The 22,594-nt window shown below is 37.6% G+C and overlaps 1 protein-coding gene across 8 annotated transcripts in view; it reads right to left on the bottom strand.

Moving 5' to 3' along the window:
* The window catches only part of ROBO1 (roundabout guidance receptor 1), a 704,028-nt gene that overhangs the window by 108,772 nt on the left and 572,662 nt on the right, over nucleotides 1–22,594 (bottom strand). For all 8 annotated transcript variants that reach the window (XM_008631567.2, XM_017731506.1, XM_017731505.1 and 5 more), the window contains one exon: nucleotides 3,425–3,582. In XM_008631567.2, coding sequence (XP_008629789.1) covers nucleotides 3,425–3,582 — 158 coding nt within the window. The remainder of the gene's footprint in view (nucleotides 1–3,424; nucleotides 3,583–22,594) is intronic.

Here is a 22,594-nt window from a genome sequence, read left to right as displayed (position 1 = left end):
TATATATATATATATATTACAGCAGGGATTCTTCATTCCACAGTAATCCCAGGAGAAAAATTAACTAGATGAGCACAGAATCACACTAGTTCTGCTCTGTCCTCATGATAACTGCTTTTCAAATCAATAAATTAAGCTAAAGGTAAGTGATTGCTTCACAGGCAAGACTGTTCCAGCTTCGTTTGCAATATTGGGAGAGGGATTAGCCAGATCAAGCATTTGCTTTCATAAGCCCTAATGCACTGAGAAAACTATTTATAGACAACACACTCAAGAGTAGAGAGAAAAAATAGTTTGGTGATGATTCTCCATCAGGTGCACCCAGTAGACATTTGTGCACTGAAGAGCCTATACCAGGTCTCTGAAACTGAGCACTGCTGGGAGAGCTGTGCTCAAATAAAATCTCTGCTTCTATAATCCCCTTCACAGATGGCTCTGCCCTCACCCTTAACTTTCATTTCCTATTTGTTCCATTCACTAGTTTATAACCTGACAGACATACAAAATTTTTTCTCCAAATTGCATTTATTTGCCCTACCAATGGACCAAAAATATGAAAAGGCTGATTTTTATTATCTCACCTACATAAACACATTGATTTCCTTAACTCTACCCAGGATAAAATAATATCTTCTTTTTATTGCATTCCTGAGGAAGTCATGCCTTAACTTGGATCTTATTTATCTGCTATTTAGCTACATCTTTTACTTCAAACTCTCAGCCAGGAATGGAGCTTCCAGCTCTGTTTCTCTGGCACTCTTAGTGCTCATTCTGAAAAGTCCAGTTTTTCTGTCTCATAGATGATACTGTCATCTATGAGTAGAGAAGAAAAAAAGCTTCCAAATATTAAAAATAAGGTTGCTTCATGAAGATATCATCTTTTTGAAGAAAATATAGATATGAACAGAAAAAGAGATGTCAAGCATCACTCCTTATTCAGAAAAAGTACTGTCTTAATGTTTATTTTAAATCTCTTGTCAGAAAGGAAAGCATTAATATGAAATGCTTCTAATAGCCTTTGACACTTACAGAACTCTTAAAACTGCGAGTCAAAGATCAACAAACCTATAAGAATGAAAACAATTGGAAATGCTTTAGAAGTGGAGCCACCAAAGCTTTTTCATTTGTTAAAGGTCTACTGGTATTACGTATGTATTGAACACCAAGACATATAGTTTGACATTTCCTGATATGCTAATTTCATGGCTTAGAAAGAGGAAAGTCACACTTGTATTACGGAAATGTACTGCCACTGAGTCAATCAAAATTTTGCTGCCACATGAAGGTAGGTGCTCATTTTATATATAGATGCTTAATTAGAAAAAGAAACCTGTCACTTAAAACGCATCAAATTCATCCTTATTTCAGCTTTTGTACTCTTGTAGGGGTTTTTTATTCGTGTTGCCAAACTGAAATAGAAATGCCTTTAAAGAGATAAATGAACAGAAATGGAATAATTCTAAGTCAAGTTTCACAATTAGCATTTCATTCCCATCTGCCCTTTAGCAGGTTGTCCATTCCAGGTCCCAGTCTCCCCTCCCTGCCCAGCCACTAGCAAGATCATACAGATGTTGCTGCAAAGCTGTAAAGAGGTACATCTGAATGCAGATTCATCCACTTGGCAAGATCCTGCTACAGCTGTAAGAAGGTGCAAATCTGCATCACAATGTTGCTTCAGGCTCTCTCTTGCCTGTGTGAGGAAGCACCCATAGTATCAAGAGCACTGCTCAGGACAATGCCAGGCACATACGATGTCAATGGACACGGCTAAGCTGGGCTATGGCAGCTCTGTTGTTTACACCTCTGGAAACAAGCACTCATTTGGGTACCTGAAGCAAGTGTGTATCTACACCTACATCAAAACTCACTTCCATTTGTTTGTTTTTGGCAGGAGATGCTGATAACACACGATAGCTCTGCCAGATGACATGGTGAAAGAATACTGTGTGGGTGAGTATTTGAAACAAACACCAGAAAATAAAACCAAACTGACGGGCTTTATTTCATCCTAAGAGCAGCTTTAATGACTACAGGTGACACTGCCAGTCAGTGATAGCTACTCTTGTTCTGGGTATGTCTTTGTTCCAGCAGCTGGAACAGTTTTCATGTATAACAAAAGAAATGTACTTAATAGGCAACACCTGAAAAATCCTTCAAGAGAATACACTATAGCAATAGAAAATGCAAGTTTAGAAAGCACTTCCTGGGGAAAAAAATCCCACAGGTAGCACTGGAATCTTCTCTTTATCTCAGGTCAATTGACTTGTCATGGTTGGAAGGAGATTTGAAAAGGAAATTGCAAGTTCTTAGCAAGTAAGATTGGAGGAACAGAGTTAATAGCCAGCAATCAGTATAGGTTGGGTAGGGTACTTAAAAATTGAAATGTATGTATACGCCACAACAGCAGAATGCCTGGGCTTTGTCTTGTTTGTAAAACATAAATGGAATAACAGGCAATTTCAATCTCAAATCAAACTGGTAATTTTATACTTAGGTGGCTGGGGTTTAAGAGTATTTTCATTAAACTTTTCCTCCATTTCAGTATGTGATTGAGGCATGTAAATGGTATGTGCCTCTGATCTTGCTTTACACTAGTGATCTTTCTAGCACCAACAGGATGGTATGTGCTTTCAGATGATACAGTTTCTCTCCTGTGGAAACATGTTTCTTGCGTCTCCATGCTGGCAGCAAATACGCGATTTTTGAACTCAATTTTTCATTGCCATTTCTGCAAGACATTAGGCTCACTAGCTTATTGCTTCACATGTCAGAAACTAAAAAGAAAAAGATAGTTTTATGATTTGAGAAGCTGCTTTATCCATACTCTTGAATAGTCATGCACTGTATTCAGCAAGCTACAGATACAAATGAGTATGACAACACCTCTAATGAGAAAACAGATTTATTTGAGATGGCAGGATAAGCCATTATCTCTCCAAAGAAATGTGTCTATATCCCCAAACCCTTTTTATCCTTTCTAATACAATGCACAACTTTTCTGCGTGTATTATTTTCAACAGAACTACAAAAGAATATCTCAACAAGACTACTCGTAGTTGCTTTTTCCAACCAAAGAAGGCAGGTATTACAGGTTGAAGAAATTTGTAGGTGGATAAAAGGTAAGAAAATTACAGGACAGTGATGAGTATAATGAATTTCATTTCCACAAGCTTCTAATTCTTCTGAGGAAGAGAAGAACACAGGTTTTGCTTAGGCCTCTTTAACAAACATGCATACCCTGCAATGAAGTACGATGAGATGAGAGGTTACATTCCAAGCTAAATGCAGACTAGCCCTTGCCTCTGAGGCAAGGAAAGGACATATCCTAGAAAAGACAGCACAGCCAGATGCTCACATGCTCAAGACACAAGTAATTTTAGATTAGTTGATTCTCATGTTGTTTGGAAAAACTTTTTATACTTACTGTAATTCTCTCATCTTTGTCATCTAGAGGGGTCCCATCTTTCTTCCATGATATAGTGGGTTCTGGGTGACCTCTAGGGGGCTGGCATTCCATCACTGCAGGTTCCCCCACAGCTACCATGACATCTGATGGATTTTGTCTGAAGTCATCCCGTAGAACTGAAAGAATAAAGACAATGAAGCAAACAAATTACTCAACAATATACTAATGGCACAGCAAAGTGTTTTGTATTGGCCTTTAATGGTGTCTGTTGTCATTGTATTTTATATCAATGAACAGATCAGTTAATCAATATCATCTGTTGATGGTCTCTAGTACTTCCATGCAGTAACACAGAAAACCCATGTGCAACCCTAATTTAACTTCCAACATACAAGCCAAGTAAAAGAGGCTGAGAGAGCTCCCACAGAAGAGCTGCCTCACTGGTAGCACTTGGCATAAAGTCTGTGAGCACAGAAGTCAGTCTCACCCCTGTGCCCACCAGGATCATGGAGCAGATCATCCTGGAAACTATGCTAAGGTACAGGGAAAATAAGGAGGTGACATGGTAACATTGTTTCACTAAGGGCAAATCACACGACAAATTTGGTGGCCTTCTACAATGGGGTTACAGCAGTGGTGAATTAGGGGAGAGCAATGGACGTCATCTACTGGACTTGTGCAAAGCATTTGACACTGGCCTACATGACATCCTGGTCTCCAAACTGGAGAGACATGGATTTGACAGATGGACCACTCTGTATACAAGGAATTGGCTGGATGGTGGCACTCAAAGATTTGCAGTCAATGGCTCAATGTCCAAGTGGAGACTGGTGACAAATCCTGTTCTTCAGGGTCGGTACTGGGACCAGCACTTTTTAACATCTTTGTTGGTATATGGACAATGGGATCAATGGGTGGGATTGGGCACCTCCAGCAAGTTTGCCAATGGCACTTTGAACTGAAAGAGAACAGGTTTAAATTAGATATTAGGAAGAAATTCTTTACTGTGAGGATGATGAGGCCCTGGCACAGGTTGCCCAGAGAAGTTGTGGATGCCCCATCCCTGGAAGTGTCCAAGGTTGGATGAATTTCTGAGCAATCTGGTCTAGTGGAAGATGTCCCTGCCTATGGCAGGGGGTTGGAACGAGATGACCTTTAAGGTCCATTCCAAAACAAAACATTTTGTGATTCCTATTACAGTTGAAGATGGCACAGTAACTTCTGCTCAGGTAGAATGTGACTTGGGGGTAAGAATTGCAGAGGTTGCTCTCTGTCCCTTTTTTCCTGAGACACAAGGTCAGCCTGCCAGTAACTCAGAGGTTTATGGTTAAAGTTTGGCCACTGGCCATATGAATTGTACCCATCCCTGAATTTAGGGCAAAAATTAATGAACTAACTAAACTTCCCAGTTCTTTGATGACATTACCAATCACTAAACATTGGCCCAGCCTTAGCCAAACTCATCTTTGCAATTTGGCTTGTGTCTTTTTAAAGCAAAAATATTAAAAATCTTTCCTGATCTCGCAGTCATCACTTAGTCTAAGCCAGGATCACATCCTTTATTTAGAAGTCAATTTTACCACCTTTACACAGCAAGAAACATTTTTATTGCACCTTCATTACTAGAATTTGTTCTTTCTCATCATTTGGCCCAGCCCAGGCCTAGGAAACTCCTCATTTCCTCCAGTCATCCACTATGAATTTTATCAATAGCTGTGTGATTATTTTTCTTTCTAGGAGAGGAGAGACCTCATACTGTGCCCAGAAGACCACTACACAAGGACACGTTTAACAGAAGAACGGCATTCCTAAGCCTTGCCAAGTAAGTGGCATTAGGTTTAATCTAAAAATAAATAACACAAATGATAACAAATACAACGTTCTAGTCCTCTCCACTGCCCTTCCTCCATCCACACTGAACAAAGTGTAGGCTAATGGAAAAGCACACTACAACCAAAGGGCTCTCAGGATTTTTACAGAGCTGTATGTCACTCGTGCTACCTGCAACAATCTTGTGTCAACAGTAAATAATGCCAAGAAGCTTCAGCAAAAAATACATCTATACCTCCCAAGCCATGGACCCCAGATACATGGACATTCACTACCGAATAGGGGCTTGGTTGTTAATGCTGCTTCAAAGGGAGGTGAGATTTATTGTCAGCTGTTAAGGAATGTGGTTGTTCTTACAGGTACAGTGCTACCACCAAACCATCCCTCTCTGTAAGGTCCTTCATGCCGGTCTGAGGGCAAATGGGTCACCTGCTTTGGGAGAGAGGTATATATACCTTGCTCACACCTGCTTTTATTATGACGTAATACACGACAGGGAAAGTTCCACATTGATACAGAAGTGTAGGCCGGAATCAAAAACAATAAATAAAGAATATTTTGCCACTATTGTAGAAAAAGGACATAAATTCCAGAAGTAACAAAGAACATCTGTGTGTCAAAAAGACTTAAATATAGTACAGATCTCACCAAACATTTGAATTTACTAATCCCCTTCCATTCTGAAGCACACAAATTTCTAATATTTCAGTTCAATTATTGAAACTCCTGGATGCCCTGGAAGTAGTACTTACTGTTGCTCTGAAAGAGTATAATCAAGGATAACATGTCTATATCACTTTAACAATACATACTAATAGAACAGAATTATAGGACTTAAGGAAGAAATTATGGAATAATTTAGATTGGAAGGAACCCCTGGAGGTCAAGTCTACAGCGAGGTGCTCTTGAATGAACATGTTCTCTTGGACAGACTAGGTCTCTTGAACAAACCTAGTGCAGAGAGTTTATTAAAAAAACAACCCAAAACCCAACCCAACAAATAAAACATGCACCTATTGCTTAGTGTACAAAAGCCTGAGAAAGCATGCTCCAATCAAGAGCAAAGTATTTCTCTCTCTAAAAGGCAAAATGCATGGATATTTTCCTTCTGTGAACTTGGGAAAAAAATTGAAAATATTTTCAGCTATAACATCATGTTTTTAAAAAGGGGAATGATGTCATTTTAAGTTATTCAGAAAGGTAGGTCAAAAGACTAATCCTTTGAATTCCCCTCTGCTTTCAACAAAACTTTGTTAAGTTTAACCCACATTCTCTTATATCCTCCTTACTATATCCCCCTACATATTGATGCACGAAAATTGGATAGTTCGGATTAATTTTTGGTTATGGAAGTGTTAAAACACTTCTCCCAGACACTGAAAACATTAAATATCCTTGTTCCGCTCACATTGAATGTGGTGTTAACAGCCAGAGACAATTTCTTGTGTTCCCAAGCAACCCTCAAGACATCCAGACACATGGATCACTGTAAACCATATCCTGCAAATGGATAGCTGGACACTGCTTCTACTGAAGTCCAAGAATTTTTTTCTATTTAATACCGTAGAGACTTAAACTGGCTTGGAGCCACTGAACATATTATTACTTCTTTTTTATTTTTTTTAATCACTTCTCCAAATTAAAGAACATTAAAAGAAGAGGACACAGAAGTTGCCCTAAGTTACTAACCCCTCCCTCCCATAGCTCCAGTTCCCAGTGCCAACAGCACATGAAAGTGCAGAAGAGGTTGCTACGCCACAGTTCTTTTGCAACACAAAAAAGTGTTTTGACCATGAGTAAGAAGCCTCTCATTACTGCTGAAGATTGTATCATTTGGATAAATTTAAGATACATATAAAAAGAAGCAGCCTGAAGTTTAATAAAAATTAAATCAAGTGATCTTAATAAAGCATAAGTGCTTTTCAAGTCTGAAAGACCTCATAAATCTAAGAGAAAAGACTATCAGATAGCACCTCAGATAGCTTTAGCACCCCTGAAGAAACAAAGAAGTCCAGTACTTACATAATAAAACCAAATTACTTCTGTAATTTCTACACTCCTTAGTCTTATAATAGCTTTACAAGCATAGTACCTTGCCTGCAAACCAAGACCTTTCACAAATTAACCAGTTCTTAGGAGAATGCCTAGGAGGACATCAAAGGTCCAGGCCACAGATACTTCAAAACAAGTATTTTTTTTCCCATTTACTATAAATTATTTTGGCTCTAACATCACATCATGAAATGCTAACAAAATGTAATCCATTAGAGATTACTCCACAGATAGTCATCGCAATTATTTTCGCAGCTGTAAAGTAGATACATGCTCTGTTTTGTTTGCCTCAGGCCCTGGCAATATTGCATGAAGTTATAAATCTAAAATTTTCATCCCTTACTGAAAAAACCCTTATTTTTTCTTTGCTGTCCTTCACAGTCAAGGCTCACTGTAAATTGAGAAAACATTTCCTTTTTAAGTTATATTAGAAGCATACTTTGCAATCCACTAAAGCAAATGCTTTCTGTCACCCAACAGTGAAATTTCACCTCTTTCTACATATATGCAGCTGGAATGAAAAAAAGATATATCAAGAGGACATTTGCCTTTTTTTTTTTTTTTTTTTTTTTTTTTTAAGAATCTTCATAGATGTAACACCCTCCTCCCCATTTCTGACAGACCTTGGTTACGGTTTTCTAGCATTTTACCTAATATTTTCTGAAATACAATGAAGAATGACTGTAACCATCATCACAGCACAGCTGGGACAACTCCATGATCTTTCTGTGTGAACATGCTGAACTAATCAGGTTCAAAAGCTCCATGTAAAAGTCAACTTCTCACACAACTACTTCATATCGTGTACTCTTCAATTCATTAAAGAGTTTTACCTTCCCCAGAGACTCTTTCTCAGAGAATAAGGGAACTGGCAACCACTTGAGGATAAATTTTTATTGCTAAGTAGAGATGGCACCAAAACACTGCTTTGCAAAATGCAGCACCCAGTGTTTTTTTTTTTCCTTTGTTGCCTTCTATGAAAAAGAGTAGGGAGACACTACTGGGTGAAATGAGAGGAAGGTAGGCAGGATTGTTTTTGCCTATATAAACTGTAGATAATTCAGAAAGATTCTTGTTGCAGTAATCTTTAAGTAACTGTGATTCGAAAGGGATATAGAAAACACAAGATAAAATAAACCAACCAGAAAGTTCTAGTCAATACCTGAAAAGAATAAATTTGTAAGGTAATTACCATCAGACATTGTGGATATCATGCCTTAACAGGTGGTATCTTTTAAGATCTGGAAATCAGAAAATTTCCTGAAAATTTTGATTACAGGTCTATTCTAGTCCAGACACCTCATGCACAGTTCAAAGCACTGCAGCAAAATATATCCAGGATCCCTAATCAACCAAGATCTTATAGCCATAGTCAACTCAGTGAACAGAGGAAGAGGGAAATGATGATGCTTGTGGTGCAAGTTTCTGAATCAGACCAAGGCAATTTTAATCCATTTCAATTCTTTTAAAAAGGCATCACTCAGACTTGCTTTCCATTAACTCTCTTGCACCATCCCACACAAAACACACTATTTTGCAAGTCTACTTCTTAGAGAGATGGTGAGCCAAAGTATGAAACAATTATTTAACAGAAGAGATCCCAACAAGCTCCACTCTTTCAGCATGAAGATAATTTGAATCTTTCTTTGAGTAAGAGCAGGTGCCTCAAAAATGGTGGAAAAAGAAAGTGAAATAAATGGAAGAAATACTCATCACATTTCTTTGAAAAACAACTAGACCTCAGCTAATGAGCAAGTTTCCAACAGCAAACAAAACCCTCCTGACATCAAACAAGCTAAAGCTGAGCTATGCAACCTTAATGGCCCGCTGCCCTGCCTTTTTGGCTAATTTTGTTAAAAACTGAAATAGATTTTAAATCTTTTTTAATACCCACCAATTCTATTATTTTCATTCCTTTACATATATATAAAGTATTTCCATGTTTCCCTTTTCCTCCCCAACAAAAGAGCAGTATTTACAAACTAAGTTCTCACCTAATACCTCATCTGACTAATAAAATATGATGAACAAAACAACAAAAATGAGAGCTTGCTTTAAAAACCTATAAAATTAGGAAAACAAAAATAGGATTCAGGAGGTTATATAAATCATCTAATCCCATGAAGCTGTAATCAAAGAGAAACTAATTATTGCTTAGTCAGGATTGAGCTGTTATTCAAAAGCAGAACTCTTCCTGTAATTTAGGATCAGCAATGTTCCCTTTTCCCCACTACCTACTGAACATGTACTTCAAATTTACTGAGAAGCACCAGACATGTTTGGCATTCAAATATAAGATGGTTGTCAGTTGGAACAGTGCTTCAAACCAGGTGCTTAATTTTAATTACAACTAACTTAAGCATCAGCCAGAATTATGGTACCTTGTTTAAAGACTTTGCTGGCATGAAATTTATACAGATGTCAGGATATAATTTTTAATACATGCGTGCCACTAACAGGAAAGTGTTAGAGCACCTAATTAAGCAAAAATGAAACAAAAAAAGGTATGCATTATCGAATTTAAGTCAGCCCATGTGTTACCATATAATATTTTAGACCTCATTAAACTGTTACCTGGTTTGACCAAAAAACTTGATCATTTACAAATGAGAAATATTTTTTTGGAAGAGACCTCCCTAAAAGTCTCCATGCAGTCATAAAAAGTTAAAGGAAAAACTTATTCCCTGAAAAAATGCTTTCTTTTCCTTTCTGAAGGTGTTAAAACCAGGTTAACATTGGTGTTAAACAGTCATTAAAATGGAACAGAAGGAGTAGGGCTATAAATAGTCAGAAATTACTGTTGTGATCATCTAACAAGACCACTCATGTAATGCAGGCAATAATTTTATGCAGTGACCGAGTCCAGCAGCGCTGTATGGAATGTTTCAAAAGATGTCTACACTTCTACAAGGCTCCAAGAGGCTGGAAGTCTCAGGCAGCACGCCTAGGGCTCCTCACTTCCCATCATTTCCAGTTCTCTTATGTTGCTCCTACCTTGCAGCACTTTGACCTCTTGCTACCCCTTGCTCAGTCAGACTGAAAGCCTTCTACAGACAAGCAGATGCCAATCAGTTCAGTATCCACATCTCTAATATTCCCTCAGCCTTCTCTGAGCTTCAAAAGCTACAGAAGCACTGGACATGAGGCCACTGCTCCAACCACAGCAGCTCTGACTGCACAGTCTGAGAATCCACATCAAACAGGTCTCCAGACAGAGGAGGCTGCTCATGGCAAAGAGGCCGGTTATAAAGCAATGACCACCACTTGACATCATCACAGCAGAAATCTATTTTTAAGCCTCAGCTCTACATTTATGACAACACATTCAACATCATGCATTCATACAGTGCTGTCCTGCTTGGCTTTGAACTCTGCCCATTAGCAAACCCTACCACCCTCAGAGTCTGAAGAAACAAAAGCACTTTAAAATCAAATGGCTTTTTGCTTAGTAGTCATATGTATATGTATGAGTTAGTTCAGACCTTTACCTGGGTCTACATAATTGACATCACAACATTATATATATTTCTATCTCAAGATCTCCTTTAGTGAAAGGAAACAACCATTAAAACTGCTCAGTAAAACAACTGTTTTTTCTACTTTATTACCACTGAGATCAACTAATTTAGTTTATACAGCTCGTTCATAAATGCTTCCTCCATGATATCACTATGGAAGATACTGAAGGGTTAATGAATGCAAGAGAAGTTTTCCAAAGGCCTTTCTTCGAGACATTGAAACAATTTAAGAAATGCCTTTTATTATTACGCTCATTCTCATATTGCCAAGGATTTATTTTTAAATTTGAAATTACACCACTTTTAAGATTTTGGTAGACATTTCAAGAGGCATGTAGAAATTTTAACAGTGATTTAAATTTGGAAGAGTTAAGGAGTGCTGAAGAATAGCATTACTTAACTTGAATGAGTGAAAAAGAATTACTTAAAGAATTAATGAAAGCATGAATGGCATACATGGAACGTTTTAGTTCAGAAAATTTGCATTCCTACTACCCAGCAGAGTAACACAGAATTTCCAGCAATGGGAAATTGCCTATTACTCATGAAACATGCAGATCTGCTAAAGATTTTACTGAATCTTGTACCACATTCTACTGCAAGGATGTTAACAGATTAAAGGTGTCAGAAAGCAGCACTAAGTTCGTGTTACTAGCCTATGTAATTTAGTACTAACATTATTAGTACCACCTGGCTGATGACATCAGCAGAGAGCACAGACAGTCAAAGCAAAAAAGAAACATGGCTTTGTTTTAGCACTGACAAACAGAACCAAGACAATAGAGTTAAACAGTAGTGATAGATGTACAAAACAGCAGCAGTGAAATTAGATCACACTTCTAAAATGTTAGCAAAATGTACTGTCTCCCTGTCTCAATTACTGTAACCTTTAAGTTGTTGTAAAACAGATTCTCTCTAAAGAATTATGGTTTTGATTGCCTTTTCTCTGCCCATCGAAGAAGGACCTGGGGGATGCTGGTTGACAGCAGCTGAACTTGAGCCAGTTTGTGCTCAGATGGCCAAGAAGGCCAATGGCATCTGGCCTGAATAAGGAACAGTGACCAGCAGGATCAGGGCAGTGACTGTCCCCCTGTACGTGGCAATGACGATGACGTGGCACCTTGAATCCTGTGTCCAGTCTTGGGCCCCTCACTCCAAGAAGGGCATTGAGGGTCTGGAGAGTGTCCAGAGAAGGGAAATGCAGCTGGGGAAGGGTCTGGAGCACAAGTCTGATGAGGAGCAGCCAAGGGAGCTGGCGGGGCTCAGCCTGGAGAAAAGGAGGCTGGGGGGGGGAAACCTTATCACTCTACAGCTCCCTGACAGGAGGGTGGAGCCAGGTGGGGGTTGGGTTCTGCTCCAGGTAACAAGAGACAGGACAACAGGAAATGGCCTCAAATTGCACCAGGGGAGGTTTGGGCTGAGTATTGGGAAAGAGATTCTTCACTGAAATGGTGTTCAGACATTGGAATATGCTGCTCAGGGCAGTGGTGGAGTCACCATGCCTGGGGGGATTTAGAAGACGTGCACATGTGGCACTTGGGACATGGTTTAGTGGTGAACTTGTCAGTGCTGAGTTAACAGCTGGATTCAATGATCTTAAAGGTCTTTTCCAACCTAAACCATTTGATGATTCAGCACAGCATCATCAAATTAGGATCTTCATATCTACTGAAGGTTAATAATTACCATCTCTGGAAAAGTGTCCTTCCCTAAGACGCTCAGCAACACATATCAGCAAATAAAAGACCAGCCTGCTTCTAATCCATTAAAATAGAAGGAAATCAAGGACTGCTGCACCACTTGGATCACATATTTAAAAGGTGCTGATGGCAAATACAAGTCATATGCTTGAATCAAGCAGTATGTTACACTGCAAAAGCAATTAAATATTTAGGCATTTGGCAATAAACTTACGACTGCACAGAAAGAGTTTAAAGTAAATATATTTATTGTGATTCATTACTGCCATTAAGAAACTTGCAATTGTTAATAGAAAGAAAGGCAGGCTTAAGAAGCAGGATCCAAAAAAAAAAAAAAAAGAAAAGGAAAGAAAAAGAAAAAGAAAAAAGACTTCTGTAAAAACCATTGGCTGAAGTTACTGAAAACCATTACAAAAATTTATGGAAACCACTCAAGAGTGTCTGAATTTATTTCACTCATTTAAGATTTGGGTTTTAAGTACTGCCTGGAATCTTACTGGGCAACATAGTTGTCAGCCTATAACAGCATTTCCACATGTGGAAAGGAAATTGTAAATGGATTAGATGATGAATTGAGAATCAATTAAATGACCAAATCTGATAAGTCATATAAAGAGTAATTTTAACTCCTGGGAGAAAGGGTAACTGACAGGCCTCAGAGAGCATGCTGCAGCACTGGGAAACCTAATTAAATCCTGAAGGATCTGTGATGCCTCAGGCACGCAGCTCTGAGAGTATCCCTTAGTTTGATTGAAAATTGAAAATAGATAAGGAGAAGGGACCTAATTATTAATTTGACTGACTGTGTAGGAAAAGTAATCCCTCTCAACATCTTCCGCATATTATGCTCCAGGACAAGGCATCTACTACCTGTAACTAAGAATTTACCTCCTGGAAGAATAGATTAATTTCTACAGACTGCAGAGATTATTTCCCTTCACTTGTCTTAAATATGAAATATTTTCGGGCATTTTCTGGTAGTAGTAGTAGTACATTTTGCATTTTGTATTGGGGTTATTTGAATCATGCTGGATTACAGACAATATTTTCAGCATGACTAACACAGCACATTTCCAAACTTATGGACACAAACCAAGGGGTTTTAGACACAGCTCAGCCAAGAACTGTCTTTCAGACATCACAAATTAGTTTTCATAAGGCAAAGAAGAGTGTGCATCTTTAGATCCAAGGATTTGACGGCATTCTGTAAATAAAAATTTCTCTCTCGACACTCCAAAGTAAGATTCTGATGTTTAGTTTGCAAGGAACTGTTGGCTGCACTGGCCTTCCTTCAAATCGGATTATAATGGAGAAAAAGAACCAGATTACTTGCTGCAGCAAGACCCTGTCTTGGCCATCCAAATTCCATCATAAAGAGATAACTGAAATCAAAGAAGAATATAATGACCAGACAAGGAGAGAAATGGTGAGAATCCATCATAAAGAGATAACTGAAATCAAAGAAGAGATATAATGACCAGACAAGGAAAGAGAAATGGTGAGACCACACTTCACCAGAGCTCCAATGTCTTCCTTAACTACTCACCAAACTTATTCACAAGCAGAACAGAATTCTTTTTAAAGAAAGAGTACAAGAACCAACCCAGAAATGCCTCTGTCATCTAACTCAGCATAAAGGAATACAGGTAGCAAGGACAGAAGAAAACATTTAGCCAGTTTACAATGAAAGGTTAAAGCTAAGATGGCAAATGAAGCTAGATTGCAATTGATTTAAAATGTGTTGCTCTCCAATAGCAAGTGACACTGGGTTGTGTTGTGAAAAACTTACTCTCATCCCATAGTTCCTAAGATGGAAAATCCCTCAGCTGGCCAAATCCAAAGGAACCGCATTTGTTGTAATCTGTGCTGTTGAAATGGCAGAAGCAACTGCTCCAGAGACCTGCCAATGGAACTGGCAGCACTTCCTGTAGTACGGGAAAGATTTAAATGCTGACCATACTTGTATATTTGCTTATAATCATCCTTTCACTCTGAAGGAGTCAAAAACTTATCAGAGGAGACATTTGCAAAGAAATAAAGATTTCCATGCCCTTGATAAGAAGTTTTCTGCAGTAGTTCTAAATCTGCATATGCCCTATGTTATTGTTCTGCTAAAGATGCTGCCTCCACACAACAATTTTAGCCCTGTCCTTCTGCTTAGCATGCAAATTCTAGGGTGTTATAGCTATACCACTACCATCAACATTTTTTTGAAAGAACTCTTATTTCCATGAAAAAAATCCCCATTATGCTCTTAAAGTGGTTGAAAAAAATGACACTTTAATATCAGAGAATATACAGTATCATTATCACACTCAAACAGCTAAGTCGCTTCTTTAATATTCCGGAAAATTATATTCCCCCATTACACATGAGGTCAAGCCTGAAACATCAGTCAGAAGGGGCAAGATGCAGGCACTTCATATGGCTGAGTGGCTCACTCTAAATAACAGCAGAGCTAAGAACAGCATTTGTTGGCGCCACACACTACAGCAAGGCCACACAGCTCAGAAATGTTGCTGAACTATTACATACACTTTCATTCTGTTCTATTTTTCTCTTATTGTATACCATTTTATTGTCTTGGCAGAATCTACAGACCACAGAGCTCCATTGTCTTTGTTCAGCTCTCCAGACTGCTGTACGGCAGGACATACCTCAGTTAGATAGTAGATGTTTCATCAGTTATACCCTGCATTCCCAAATGTGTGAATGCGTCATCCTTATGGTAATGCTATCTTGGTTTTTTACCTCCTAATACATTCAAGATGTAAATTGACAAGAGATTGCCACAGCAGAAATGGATAAACCATTTCAAAATTACATTTATGCCAAATATCATGTACTTTCCAAATTACTTTTGCTGGTTTTAGAAAACAATGCAGGGAATCACCTCAGGGGAAAATGGCAGACAGCCTTACACAGAGGTCATAGAGAAATAGAGTCTTCATCTAATTCAATTAACTGCTTTCAGTTAGATCCCAAATGGTACAGGCAAACATTTGTTCTATTTCAGGCATATTCTAAGAAATGAATCATTCTCCTTTCCCACTACACACAGGCACGACAAAATATCACACACTCAATTATTTTATTGTTCAGAATTTGAAAAATCTCAAGACAGACGTCTTTATGATTTACAGTGACATCTCATAATTTAGGAAACCATCTGAAGGCTTCAAATATTGTAAAATAAGGCTTCAAATATTGTAAAATTCTACAAAGAGCATTACAAAAAGTAGCAAAGTTAATAGCTACAACAATGAAAAATGGTTTTGAAAGCAAATAGACACACCAAATTCACCAAGCTGGAACTCTGAATTACAGCTCTTGGAGATTTATACGCTATCATAAATGGCAAAAGACAGTAAAATCACACAGAAAAGTACTTCTGCATTTGGACTCTCATGCTGGCTTCAATCCCTATGAGATATTCGAAGGCAAAGTGCCAATTGATCAATATGTTACTATTTAATGTGCAGTAAGTGCTACTGAGGAAAAATCAGAGAAACATTGCCTGTTAGCAGAGTCTGCTGTACTGCTGGCAGGAAGGAGTGCACGAAGTTGTGGATCACCCCATGTGGTAAGACAGCAGCCAGAAGTCTGATTCAGAATTAACAAAAGGAAACAGAGGGCGATGCTCAGCGTGAACACAAACGCGCATAAAGCCAGGCAGATTTCATTACTGAAGATTTTAATTTTGATTAAATGCTTCCTTTTATATCAGGTCACATTCATTGTTTTCTACCCTGTGTTTTCTTTAATACTTTAATACACAGGGAACATTAAGTTGCATAACTTCAGTGTTGCAGCGGAAGATAGCATCTTTAATAACAGCAACAAAAGAGGTGCTGGCATCCACCACTGTCCAACTTTGGGATGCTCTGAGGCAGTGTGGGCTGGCAGGGGCTTTGTGGCATGCAGGACAACACATCAGCACTAACCACCAAAGCAAAAGGAAAGTGGATGACTGCAAGGTGAGCTTAGGCTGTTTGAAATGGGAACTTGCAAATGCATCCAAGGCGAAGCAAACCAACGTGATGGAAAGGGCTGTGAAAGGCAGAAAGTATCAAGGTGGTGAGTACATTTGGGGGAAATACTGCATTTCCCTTTCTTTCACAGCCTGTGAGAAACTGCAGTACAGGGCAAATCCTCAAAAACTTCCCAGGAAACTATGGCAGTAAAGAAATTTTAACATGTAATTTTAGTAATTTGACAGTTGTCTTTTTTCCCCCCTTGTTTTTGGTGTTTCTACCTACACACAATGAAACTTAAGTCTGGATAAAATTCAACAGACAACATTCTTCTTGATTCCATATGAATATGGGTACCCTCAGCAGTACCTACACTCAATTTCCCTTGCCCCTACAAACCTGAGCTGTGGAGTGCATGGTGCACTCACTCTTACAAAGACCCACCAACTCTGTTAATTAAATTCCCACCCATGCTGAGCAGCCCCTAAAGGTTAATTTCCTAGATTTCCATTCAGAATTGTTATAGAGAGAAAAAGCAAAAGTCGTATTGTGCGAGACGAGGATCCTTTCAATTCTCCATGAACTCTGAATTAATTCTCAAGTCAGTTCAGTGGCCTGGTTCTTTTCTGTATGTTTAAGCACAAAAAGTAAGGTTGAAAACATTATGAGACTTGGTCTAGACTGCCAGTACATGCATAAAAATTAATGCCATATGTTTTCAAGACCGTTTTAAAAAAGTAAATTAACTGCTATTAATTTTGGTAAAGAGGATATGTAGAAGCCACTAAACTTGCAAGATAAAGCTACTGATATCTTCTAATAGTTCACTCAGAAACAACAGAGTTAAGGGAAGAAAAACCAAAACAACCACCCCCAAAAAGTATCTGGATTGCCAAAATCCTTACACTTGTTTTTCTGATACACAATGTGACAACAGGTTTTTGTTGTTACAGGACTTTCTAGTAAATGAAAACTCCAGTGGGTGATGGATGAAACTAGAGCAGAAGATGAACAGACCCCCAACAGACCCCAACTGGAGTCTTCCTGAAATGTGCACAGTGTGGACATTGCTTCTCAGGAAAACTGTTTCTCTCTATAAGTACACCTCTTTTGGGTTGGAGTACGTGAAACTCCTTTCTGCACACATAACGAATATACAGTAGAGCTAACAATACCTGATAGCTTAAAAATTCCTTATTAATAGCCACTGTAACAATCTCAGAAATGTCAGATTAAGTTTTAAGTTCACATTACAGTGCATTTATTTCTTAGACTTTGGGTAGTGATTACAAAACCACCAGGAGCAAGAGGGCTATGCAAGCCTTATCTTGTCAGGAAACAAGAAAACACAAGTCAGCAAATAAGAATCTTCAAAGTCACCCTGTTCATTTATATATGAGAATCTAAAGCAAAAAAAAAAAAAAAAGATTTATTCTCTTTTCTAAAGAAAGTGCTTTGCTTCTGTTTGTGTGCTTGAATGCAATTGTTTGCCATCTTTCAGTGGGTTACCATGACAAGTCACCACTAAGAAGCTTTCCTGAACTTTCAGACTGAGGCACTACAGCTACTTCGTTCAGAAAATGCTTTTAAATAGTGAACGTTCCTAGTGTTTATACAAACTGTAAGGTGCATATAAGTATACTTATATATAATATAAGTGGTCTTCTTTGCTGTATTTCTTGTTGGTTTCACTGCAATGAGATACTTGTCTCAGAACTGAAATACTTAGAATGCTATGTAGTACCAAACCCACAATTTATGTGCACTACTGCTGCATGTTAAAACCTATTTGTGTATCTTGGATTTTTTAGGGGTAAGAAGCTGTGTCCTTATTAAAGCCACTGAAATAATATTATATACCCACAAATCCACTGAATTGATGTACTTGGTCTAAAATGGGAACCCTTAAGAGTATAACAGTAAGCAGGGAAAAACAGAGTTATAAAAGAGTTACCAAAGAGTTTATAAAAGTTATAAAGACACCAGCTATCAGAAGTAAGAAGTGTCGCTAGCATTTATTCCCATTATCGTGTCAAACTTCTCTTATCACTATGTCTGTACACATAATGCCTCGGTAGCCTTTGCTGTTCCAACATATAAAACTGTATGACAGGCAAAACTATCTAATCTCTCAGAGGAAAACAATTTAAAGAGGAAAGGGGTAACTCTATACATATTCATCTAAAAAAAGCCAGTACTAAATACCTCACTAAACTCTGCCAAGGTTCATGGAAACAATTGGGATTTGTATATACATCATTTGGATATAGGCCATTATCAAACTATCTAGAGAATTAATCAAGAGAGGACACTCTCAGCAAAAGAAGACTGATGCTACATAATCAGAAACACCAGAGCTGTAAACAATGGGAATGCACATTATTCCCAAACAGCATAAATAATTTAAGACTTCCAGAACTGAAATTAATCTACATACCATTTGAAGCACACAGATCCACCAATTCAGACAGAATAATGAAAGGTAAGGGGAAAACAGATGGATAATTAAAAAGATACTTTTCAAGTGGGAATAGTCTTAGCTTCACACTGCTGGTACCAAGAAATATATATCAAGAAAATCCTATTACATGCATGTATATTTTATATGATTGGGTTTTTTTCCAGAAGGGATTAGAAAGGTATTGGTTTTGAGTTTTTTTTCCCCTACAGTCTGATTGGACAGTGAACCTGCTATATCTATCAACATCTGTCTGATTAACTCTTCATCTCTTTGAAGCATCATTGTTTTATAGGGCACTATTTGCAGAGAGATGGAAACAATCTCATTTGCCCGTATTTGAGATGGGCATTCTTCCCTTAAACCCCCACTGCCCTACAAGTCAGCACCCTTTCATCCCCAGATGAAGTCTCCACAGCGTACTTCAAAGGAAAAAGATACTTATGGTGTCTTAACCTTTCCTTTGAAACTGAATCTGTAGATCCAATATCACCTAGCAAGGCTAATTGCATAGTATGCAAGGGAATTACTATTATTTCAATATAACCCACCACAGAGAAATGATGAAAGCTGAGGCACTGTTGCAACAGGCTTTACATAAAGACAGCACCACAAACACACTATCAAAGGCAAGTACCTTGCACAAACACAAGCACAACAGGAAAATGTCACAAATTATCTGTATAATCTGAAAAATTACTTTCAAATATCAGCCAGCTTACCCTGCAAAGAAAACCTTGGGAGGAGAGGAAAAATAGTGAAGAAAAGAAAAGAGAGAGGGTATGTGATTTCACAGTTAGATGTTACCATACTTCTTTCATCTTATTAACTTGCTATACTCCGTGTTTTATGTTCTAATCTCCTTACCCTCTGCAAGTTTTACATTTTCCTATAACACAGATCTAAATTAATTTATAAAGCTGATTTAAAATAAAGTAGAAAAACATGGAAATCCAACAGAGGAACTAATAGGAGCATTTAATCATTTAAAAAAATATATATTTCTCATGCAGAAAGAAACAGTGCTAAAAAAGAGTAGCATGTGCAAAAATAGAAGTATGACCTAAACAGTTTGGAAAACTTTTACTGCATGAAACAGCTTCTACTGCAAGAATGCAAAGGAAAGGTAACTAATTTGGAGACAACTATCATTTTTAAATTAGAAGAACAGTAACCTTCTATGCCTCATCACGAAAATTCATATATTCCATTAGTTCCATTAATGCAAAAATAAAACAGAAATATTGAAAACTAAGTTAGAAAAGTGCTTAAGCATGTCCCATTGTTTCTGGAGCAATAATAAGTTAAAGATAATGCTTAAAAGTTTTCTTCAGTCAGGGAGAGGTTGGTCAGTTCTCCCTCTAAATGCCAAAAGCAGAGAAAAGGTCTTGAATCTGGTAAAAGTGCATGAACAGTGTTCAGGTGAAAACCCAAACCAAGCCAAAACCCGTCAAAACCAAAACACAACAGAAAAATAAAACCCTCAAAAACCTTAAATAACACTACCAACCATATTTTTTATAGGATGGGAGCTATCTTCTCTATTACTTCCTTACCAAAGAGTGGAGAGGTGCAATTACATGACCTGCATTCAGCATTACTTTGTGTCACCTGTGATTTTACACCAGGGACCACCTGAGTCAGAATGCAGCAGTTAAGCCTAAATTCACCACAGCCTAGAATGCAGTAAGAGGATCCAGCCCCACATGAGGTACCAGGGATTGAAAACAGCTTTGTCCATTTATGAAATACAGCACACAATATTTATTTTTGTTGTTACATTTACCATATGAGGTTGGAAATCAGTACAGTAGTACTTTTTGCACACACACACCGATATATATATAGATATATATATATATATGTATTTATGTATTTCCACACTGTCCACATACTCTATCAAGATCAACACCTTTTGTTTCCCACATTCCCAAATAAATGTAGAGTACTAACGTGTGTATGTGTTGTTTATCCCTAAATAAAATGCATCTAGAATTTATTATGTTTACTTTAGGCAACATGATCAGTCAGTAACAATCAGTCATGTTTTCAAATGCAGCCAGATTCTTCAGGAACGGGCTGGATGTTACTCAGTAACTTCAATTATTTTTCCACGTGAGCCTATTAGTAGCACCTACATTCAGCCAACACTGAAACAATCATCGAGTATTTTTAAAGATATCTGATGTCAGATGTAAAAGTTTCAGAGGCAACAACTATGAAAAAGAGCACAGAAAATAAGGTTACTTTTAATTATACACAGAAATAATTATCTAGCAGAGAATAACACTATATTGATGTGGTAATTAAAATATTGTATTCTGAAAGATAAATATATTAGCAAGCCAGAAGGACCTGGTCTGATTTTATTAACTTTAATAGAGAGGAAATAGAGTTAAACAGATGGCACTCAGTATTTCTCAATGAATTCAGCATCTGTGAGTACATGTTGCATAAATGCCAATTAAAATGTGTCCGAGTAAATTTAATTCCCTTGCTGATAGAATGTAAGCCAACCTAGCTGGCTAAAGATCAAGGTTAACCTTAATCGTCTGCTCAACTTGTAGCAAGTTGCTCTAAAATTGTACAGAAATTCCCAGTGAAATAATAAAACAGTGTTCCTATTGATTTGTGTTCATTTACATTCATAATTCTCTTCTCAAGTGTTGGGCCAAAGCACAAAGGGGGAAAAAATATAGTACTCTGTGAATCGTTTCACAAGTCTAAACTGAAAAAATATTTCTTTGGTTTAAAAAGCTTCTGCAGAAATATTCTGCAGAACTTCTCCTTTGGGTAATTTTATGAAGTAATTATTTTAGAAGTGACCTGATTATTTTTATGAACTACACAAGACACTTTTTAATTTCCTCTGCTCTATTACTGGCAAACTACCACTATCTTATATTAGGTTGTCATCTAATTTTGTCATAGAATGCAAAGTGAATTTCTAGTATTATACAATCAAATACAAATTAAAAAGACTATATTGAAAAGATAAAGCAATACTGTTATGCAACCCTATAGCAGTTCTAATTTAATTTAGCATTTTAGTGTCTTGTAATAAGGCAGAGAAGAACAGAACACCTTAGTTATAAAAAAAAGAAAAAAACCCCACCAAACACCATCCAATGGCAAAACTCTGAAAACTTGGAGATTTTGCCATATATTTCAAGAATCGCAAAGTGCAGTGTAGTAGGTTTGTACCCAGGAAAACTAGGCATCCACCCTTATGAGAAAAAAGAAGGCAATTTTGTGATGTGCTGAGCCATCCATAAAAATTTGTTATCATTGACTAAACTGGGGCAAATGTACACCAAGCAAAGCTTGGATCTTTTGCAAAGCTAATCAATTAAGTCCCTTTATACATAATCCATGTGTGCAGTCTTTTCCCATACCAATTATTTCATGCTGGCAGCGTTTTGTTGAGGGAAAAGCCAGTCAGAAACTATAAAACATACAGCCCAACAGCAAATGAAATTAAATGCCAGAAGTGCAAATTACTATCTAGGAAATGAAATCTGAACTATTCATGCATGTATACATACTAGCAATAAATTAAATTACGGCAGTCAGGGAAAAGACTGAAATGTCATCAGAAAGAGTGCAATGGAAACAGTTGTGCCACAATCAGCAACAATAAAAGAAAAGCTTTCCCT

Source organism: Corvus brachyrhynchos, unplaced genomic scaffold (genome assembly GCF_000691975.1).
Source record: "Corvus brachyrhynchos isolate BGI_N302 unplaced genomic scaffold, ASM69197v1 scaffold152, whole genome shotgun sequence".
Lineage (NCBI taxonomy): Eukaryota > Metazoa > Chordata > Aves > Passeriformes > Corvidae > Corvus > Corvus brachyrhynchos.
Note: the sequence above shows the minus strand (reverse complement) of the source record. Positions and strands in the feature narration are given on the sequence as shown.